The sequence below is a fragment of the Athene noctua genome, chromosome 4 (assembly GCF_965140245.1).
Source record: "Athene noctua chromosome 4, bAthNoc1.hap1.1, whole genome shotgun sequence".
Classification (NCBI taxonomy): Eukaryota; Metazoa; Chordata; class Aves; order Strigiformes; family Strigidae; genus Athene; species Athene noctua.
Genome location: NC_134040.1, coordinates 70,941,953 through 70,950,113, shown reverse-complemented (window position 1 = coordinate 70,950,113; position 8,161 = coordinate 70,941,953). Strand labels below are relative to the sequence as shown.

At 44.2% G+C, this 8,161-nt stretch overlaps 1 protein-coding gene across 1 annotated transcript; it reads left to right on the top strand.

The window, feature by feature from the left end:
• The first annotated feature begins 2,591 nt into the window (after positions 1–2,591).
• NPY1R (neuropeptide Y receptor Y1) lies at positions 2,592–7,329 on the top strand. Its single transcript, XM_074904061.1, has 2 exons — positions 2,592–3,438; positions 3,557–7,329. Exons 1-2 carry the CDS (start codon positions 2,740–2,742, stop codon positions 4,013–4,015), a joined length of 1,158 nt encoding a protein of 385 aa, XP_074760162.1. The 5' UTR covers positions 2,592–2,739; the 3' UTR covers positions 4,016–7,329.
• Positions 7,330–8,161: the final 832 nt, after the last annotated feature.

The window sequence follows — 8,161 nt, the reverse complement described above, 5'->3', positions numbered from 1 at the left end:
GGTGTTTGCTTGCTCTCTTAGGTGCAGATGACAAAATCCCAGGGAGGGTAGGCTCCAGGCTGGACTTGTGAGTGGCTGGGAGAACCACTGGCTTCAGCTGGCAGCATTCTGTGCTTCCTTTTGAAGAGCTCAAATAGTTTTACAGTGCATTTCCAGTCACCTCACAGCATGTTATTTCACCTTTTCTGTCTGTTGGCACTAAACTTTTGACCAAAGCCCTCCCGGAGCATCGGAACAGTGTATGTGGTGGGGGAGACTGTGCAATCACCCGGAGGGGTCTGCGGAGCTGTGGGCTCTCCCCACCCAGCTCCAGCACCCAGGATGGGGAGGGATCTCCCTCCTGGCTTGGGAGTTGGTGGGGTAGGGGGCAGGGAACAGTGCAGCTGTCCAGGAGATGCAACTTCATCTCCTCCTGATGCCTGGTCCTTTTTTGGAGAGGTTGGCAGGGAGGAAGGACTTCTTGTCACTTGACAGCAGTGCTGTGTTCCGAAGCTGTTCCCAGCCGTGCTCGCAGGTTGCATCTCTGCTATTGGGAGAGGCAGGGGAAGAAGGACTATAACATTTTCTGGGTTTGAGTTTGATATTTCATAAATAATCAAGAGCAGAGCTTGGCTAAGGGTAAAGAAAAACTGAGAGTCTGAAACCTAGGCCATTTCGCTGCTGGGTGCAGTTTGGTCCCAGCTGGTGAGAAAACCTGCCCAGCTGTCTCCTTGCAGTACACGGCCCCTCGCCCACTCTACTCCTGCCATTGTCCTGTCAAGTGTCAGGGCTGGACTGCCCACCTCATGCTGTATGAGTGACAGTGGAGACCATGATTAAATCCAGACATTGCTTTTTGGACTGGGGTAAAGTCATACTCTTGGAATTGAGGAGTCCTTGCTCTCTGCATCGCCTACACTCTTGCCCTTTGGGTAAAGCACCTACTTCTGTCTCTGGCTGGAGTGATGTTTCAAGAGGCCCTGGGGGTGGGAGCTTAAAACAGATTTTGTGGACTAGGGAGACCAGTTCACAACAGCAAAGCAGAGGCAGCAGTTCTCAGAGTTAATGCTCAGGTGCATACCTAGCTAACTTGAAAATCAGAGTAGTCAAACCTCAGGCAGAGATGCCTTTTGTCCAAAATCACTGTTAACTTTGACAGTAAAATGCCACTCAGAGGCAAGCTACATCACCTGTTGCGGTTTCATGTGGTGATTCTAAAGAACCAGCAGAGCCAGCTGAGGTGAGCTCATGATGCCAGTGAGAAGACATGGTGTTGGCGTGGTCATCCTTCAGCTGACCCTCAGGAGGACCTGCCAGCCCAGCCCTCGCATGCTGGCTCTGCCCCAGTGAGGATGCAGCCCCCGCTCTGGTCCCCAGCCCGTGGCTGGTTAAAGGGGTGTCTGCCACCAGTAAGAGAAAGACGATTCTTCTTTGGAGACTTCGATGGCACAGAGATTTATATCAAACAACATTTAAGACCATTCAGGCTCACCCATTCAGGCTTACTTTTAATGAAGTACATTTCAGTGGGTAATGTTTTTACAGCTTTTGTGATAAGAGCCATATGAAGCCAGGTTTGAAACCCACTTGTGTGAATTTTAAACTGGATTACTTTCATTACCGTAACCTAAGGTTAAGTGAGCAATAAATTTAGCTCATGGGGGAGTGGGCAGAGGGAAAGTTCCAGATTCAGTGTGGCTGCCACTAATGGCAAGTTGGAGTAAAGGGGTATCAGGTTATTTGATGACTTTTTTTTTTTCTTTTTTTTTTCTTTTTTTTAAATCCTTCTGAACACATATGCCTGAGTTTCTCCAATTTTTAAAATCCACAGCCTTGCAAAGGGGTGGTTATTTAGGCATGCCAATTTGTGTTGCATGGGTAAAGAAATTTTCTGCAGTGTTTAATTTTTGCTCTTTTTTGTCTTTCATCTTGTTTTGTTCTTTCTTTGCTGTACAGCCCGGCTAGCTGAGATTAAGGTGTTCAGAGTTCCCGATTTGCCTTTGACTCAGTGCCAGTGCTGCTGTGGGCACTTGGCTGCTCAACATCAAGTGTATGTATTAGGTAAAGAAGAATGCAGCAATTCTTGGAGTAATTTTGCCACCCCTCACATGGGTCAGATGGGGTTCCCCCCCCCATTATGCGATGGCTGGATAGAATTCCACTTAGAGCAGCTTGAGAAAACAGACCTTTGCCGATTAAACTTGTGAAAAGGCGATGTCAAACATCAAGTAAAGGCTTCGCTGGTGGAAAGCCGAAGCTGCTTCTCAGCTCCTCGTTTCGTGCGACTTGTGCGGGCGGGAAAAGGCCGGGAAGGGGTCGCGTCCCCCACTCGCAGAGCCGCGTTTTGATCCCGCCTTCCCTCTCTCCTTCCTTTTTTCCTTCCTTCCCTCCCTCCCTCCCTCCCTCCCGCGGACCGCAGTCCCCGGTCCCGGCCCGCCGCCCGTCCTCCCGCGGCGGTTCCCCGGCCGCCGCCCCGGCACCCCCGGCCGCGGGAGAGCGGCGGCGCGGCGCGGCCCCCCGCCCCCCGCCGCGGGCCGGCCAGCCCGGGGCGCTCCGCTCCCCGCGGCACCGCGCCGGGGGGTGCCGGGGCGGCGCGGCCGGGGGTGCCGGGCCCGGCCCTGCTCCTTCCCTTCTCCGCAGGTGGTGCCGGAGGATGCGGCCCCGAGGGGCGGGCCCGGCCCAGGGGCTCCCGGCGCCCTGACCTGCGGGAGCGGCCCGGCGGCGGCGGCTGTGCGCGGCGCGGGGCGAGCTGGCGACGAGATGAACACTTCGGCTCTCGCCCCCCCGGGAAATATTTCCGGCCACCTGAACTTCTCGGAGAAGAACTCGCAGGTCTTGCAGTTTGAGGATGAGGATTGCCATGTGCCTTTGGCCATGGTCTTCACTTTGGCCTTGGCTTACGGGACTGTGATAATTCTGGGAGTCTCTGGGAATCTGGCCTTGATTGTCATCATCTTGAAACAAAAGGAGATGCGCAACGTTACCAACATCCTCATTGTCAACCTGTCCTTTTCTGATCTTCTAGTGACCATCATGTGTCTTCCCTTTACCTTTGTGTATACTTTAATGGACCACTGGATTTTTGGGGAGGCCATGTGCAAACTGAATCCTTTCGTGCAGTGTGCCTCAATCACCGTCTCGGTCTTTTCTTTAGTCCTCATTGCTATCGAGCGCCATCAGCTGATCATCAATCCCCGTGGCTGGAGGCCCAACAACAGACATGCCTACGTGGGGATTGCTGCCATATGGATTTTAGCCACGGCTTCCTCTTTGCCTTTCCTGATCTACCACGTGTTAACGGATGAACCCTTCAGAAACATAACATTTGATGAATACAAGGACAAATATGTGTGCTTGGACCTGTTCCCCTTGGACACTGCCAGGCTTTCTTACACGACGACGCTTTTGGTGATTCAGTACTTTGGACCGCTTTGTTTTATATTTATTTGCTACTTGAAGGTAAGAGAGAATCCTCTTAGGATATGTACTTCTTTCTGTCTGATGTTTGTTTATCCTTGCAAAGATGATGGTTGTAGGTTAAATTATCCCACGTGTTTCTCTGTTGAATTTCCTGCAGATATACATACGATTAAAAAAAAGGAACAACATGATGGACAAGATGAGAGATAGTAAGTACAGATCCTCTGAAACCAAAAGGATCAACATCATGCTGATCTCAATAGTGGTCGCATTTGCAGTTTGCTGGCTGCCTCTCACCATCTTCAATATCGTGTTTGATTGGAATCATGAAATTCTGCCTGTCACTACCTGCAGCCACAACCTGTTGTTCCTGATTTGCCACCTCACCGCCATGATCTCTACCTGTGTGAACCCCATCTTCTACGGGTTTCTCAATAAGAATTTCCAAAGGGACCTGCAGTTTTTATTTCATTTTTGTCATTTCCGCTCCCGCGAGGAGGATTATGAGACTATAGCCATGTCTACCATGCACACAGATGTTTCAAAAACCTCATTAAGGCAGGCAAGTCCAGTTGCATTTAAAAAAATAAATAGTGATGATGATGACAAAATATAGAGAAGTAATAGAAATTCTATGCCAAACTGCTGGAAGTGTGATCACGGGTGAAACGTGTCCAAGGACAAGCACAATTACATGACAAGTACAAAATGGGTAATGTTCATCTTTTTCCAAGGAACTTCGATTGTTGTCACTTTGAAATTATATGCTGTGTGGTTTTTCCCCTTTTAGTGCTTTAATGTTCGCAGCAGTTATATCTGAATCTTATTATAAGACATAGTCGGACCTGCTACTACCTATGGTTTTCATCATCTCCCTTTTGTTCTGTCTTCTTTGTACAGTCATGCGCTTTAGCACAAAAATATATTTATTGATTTTTTTTTCAGAGAAGTAGTTTTCAAGAGTGTCCATCTAAGACCATTAGAAACAATATGAACCACAGGGAGGCTGTCACTACAGAGGGCACCCATCCCAGCATAAAATTAGGACATTCTGATTTGAAGAGTTGTTCTTCTTGTGCTTCTTCTTTTGAATCTGGCATTTGATCGATGTGAAAATCCTGTAAAATCAGCATAGGCATACAGAAAATGACTCTGTGAAACCTGTAGAATATGTTAAATGGGGACATGCAGTTGCCTTGTGCATAGAGGCAATTCAGTCTGTAATCACTTTGGTTCAGAGGCAGGATTAAGAGAGAAATTCTGTTCTCATTTATGATAATAAAACCCTACAGTAATTCCACAGAGCACAATGGGCTAACTCTGATGTTTCACCAAAGCAAATGAAAGCACAAATGGGCCTTCAGTCCCAACTGATTATAGCTGATTTTATTAATACAAGCTTTTTAATTTAAAAAAACCAAACCCTGTTTTCATCTGCCATCACTGACAGGAGTTAGTGTTGCTGGAATGAAATGTACCGCCTGTCCCAAGCCTATGAGCCATGGAAATTCTCCTTGACACCTATATCCAGAATCTGAAGGGAGATGGGACTGTTCACTGTCTGGACAAGGTGAAATTCCATCCTTGCAGGTGACAGTGAAAATCAGGTCTGGTATTAGAAAAATGAACTTTAGCTACCTGAGTCTTTTCATAATAATTAGTGCTGATCTATATAAATTATGTATAGTCTCATACTATTCTGTGTTCAGATGCAATGGCATAAACCTGGATTATCTCCAAGACAATAGATGGTTTAATCAAGAACTGCAAAATTTAAAAGGAGGATATGGATGTAGTATGGGGGTAATTGGTATGTTTAGCTTCCAAATTCACAGTTTCCACAGTTGGTTGAAGTGCAGAAATATTTGCCAAATATACACAATAGAGCTCTGTGTGTTATTGCTTAAAATATATATCTATCCTCTAATTACACAAAATATACATGACTAGATCCCCAGCTGAAGGAAACCCACATAAGTTGACTGCTGTAAATGAAACTACAACGGTATCAGCCAGCTGAGGTTCTGTGTCACACAGTGTACTTTGCTGTATAATCCATGCCTTTTTGAATAATCAGCTTTTAAAAACACAATGTAGACCCTACTTTCTTTTAGCAAGGTCACTTTAAACCATTCTGGCAGAGAAGAGGGTCTTAAAAATGGATATAAATGTAAATGTAGCATCAGTGGAAATCTGACCTGATATCTTTCTGAGCAAAAAGATCTCAGGATGTGATGGTGAATTTAATATGCTCTAAATCTGACATGGACAAATGCCTAAAAAGTTAAAATTATTTGGTTTGCCAGTGTTTAAAAGTCAAAAACTGTGCCTTGTGTTGTCTTATAAATAGTGTAGAATATTAAAGTAGCAATGTGTTCGTGTGCATTATAATTCCGTGTATTTCTCTACTGGCAGATAATTTAATTAAAAAGGAGTTTTCTATGGTCGAGAACAGAGAGGGAATGTAGAAAATGAATTATAAGACAGAATTTTCTTTCAGAGCTTTACCCTTTTGTATTTTATGAATTTCCCTTTTCTTTGTGATTCTCTATGGAGCATGTTGCTAATAATTTGTCAAGAGTCTCCTGAAATTATTCCCCTGTCACTTTATGATAATTTTCGTGTGCTAAGGGGTGTGTATTTCCCCAAAGAGATAAAATGTAGAAAACCAGCCATGTTTCTCTATTAAAAATGTCACAGTGGGTTTTTCCCATTAGAAAAAAAATCACAGTGAATTTTATGTTTTTTTCACGTTTTTGAAAAAAGCACTTTCATCCAATCCAGTGGCAGAAGAAAACAGAACTGTTTGAGAAAGTTTCCAGTTAGTTTGCTGGAAATTTTTGGTCAGGCTGAATTAGGTGTTTTTACAGTGTAGGTGTTGGAGCAACTCTAGAGGAACCTGCTGGTGCACAGAAGTCTAAAACTAGCGTTTCCTAAGATTCAGAGGTCTCCAGTGGGATAGCAACATATTTCCTCCTATGTCAACCTTTCTCCTGCTTGAGGTACAGTCTCAAATCATACAGCTCATCTGATACTGTCTCATACTGTCTCCAGAATGTGTGTCAGGTGCTTTTTGCCTGCCAACACCTGATAAACAAGGTGAAGTGTAAGTAGGAGCATTCCTTCAGCTCATCCATGTTAAGCTCAGGAGACATCTTTCCTCTGCACTGCTGTCCTAGGATCAGGCTTCTCTTACATGTTTCCTCGCTTCCCTGCAAGAAGCCTTTCTGAGCCTCTGCTAAGGACACAGGTTAGCACATTGTCATACAAGTAGCACAGGGGATGCTGCCTGAAACGACAGTGGAAATGAACACAGTGTAAAGAGTGTTCAGCCGGAAAATGCATATGGAGAATTTCAGAAGCAAAATCATTGCTCTTCTGAAGAATTTGTTATGAGGACAAAGATAAAAGTAGTCTCTCCAACGTGCTGACCTGACATCTGCAGGGCATAGATGACATCTACTGAGAGCAGTATTTTTGTCTTTGATATCATGGCTTGACACTGGTGTCCTCGAAAGCCACTGGAGACTTTCCCTTCCTGATACCTGGCTACACACTCCTCTTTTTCACTTTCAGAGCTCCAGCTTGACTTCTCATCTGCTATATACTAAATTTCTTTACAGGTTATGCTGTTGGGTTTCATGTTTCTCCATAATTTCCCATTCTGGTTTGATTTTTGTTCCTCCTATGTGCTGTTTCGTCAAACTCCCCGCACTTCAGCACATGCTAATTCCTGTCTCAAAAGCCTGAAGATCCCGCGTATTCTTTCAGACTGGTAGAAAAGTTTTACTGACAGAAAAACAGAACAGTGAAGGATCTATAATGTATCTTACTATTTATGTGCAATACATTTAATGTCAAATCTACAGCCTTAAATGACAAATGTAACTATTTAATAGCCTTAAATGACAACTACTTAATAAACATTAATATCTGCTTCATTTGTCAGTTATTTTATCATCTTAAACTTCACTTTTATCTACCACAGACATTTAAAGGTTCTGCATAATCTAAATACACCGGTGTATTCATATGTCACCTTAGTAAATACTTCTGTATTCCCATATTGCTTTTTTTCACCTATCTCTTGGTTGTGTCAATGTCACTAGGTATGGTAATCCACAACTTTCACATCTTTGTTCAAAATAAGGAGTAATAATAAAGGACCCAATTAATTGACAATAATAGCTGCTTTTGGTAGGCTAGGAAAAAGCTGGTTATTAAAAAAAACCCCACACCCCGTATCCCTCCCATTTTTTCCACCTCATAAAAAAGTCAGATTTAAACCAGAAAAAGGAATTAACTTGACAGGACCCCCCCAGGTCACTTGAGCTGATGCTGACTGCATGTCATCAGTGATGAAGGTGTGAAGGGCTAAGGGTTCATGTAGTCTGACTGCTGTCTTACAGTCCAGTCAGTACCAGCTATTACTCATGGATCCTGAAAGCAAAAGTTGATGCTCATTTATATTCAGACTGTAGATCAGCATATGTTTAAATCCAGGCCTGTTCATCAGATTCTGATTCTGACCTCAGGAAAATGTTCTGGGATCAATCAAACTGGAGAGTTTGCTTGAAGTTAATCATTTGCCTAAGCATTCTGCTGAATAAAAGTGCAGTGCTGGCTGGCAGCTCACACTCTTTCCTAAAAATCAGATTTTGGATTTCAGCTTATTATAGAAATAAATTAATGGCATATAGTTTTTCTCTGGACTTTTTCTGGTGTCCAGTGTCTGGCTTTGGTTCAGACCTAGTCCTAATTC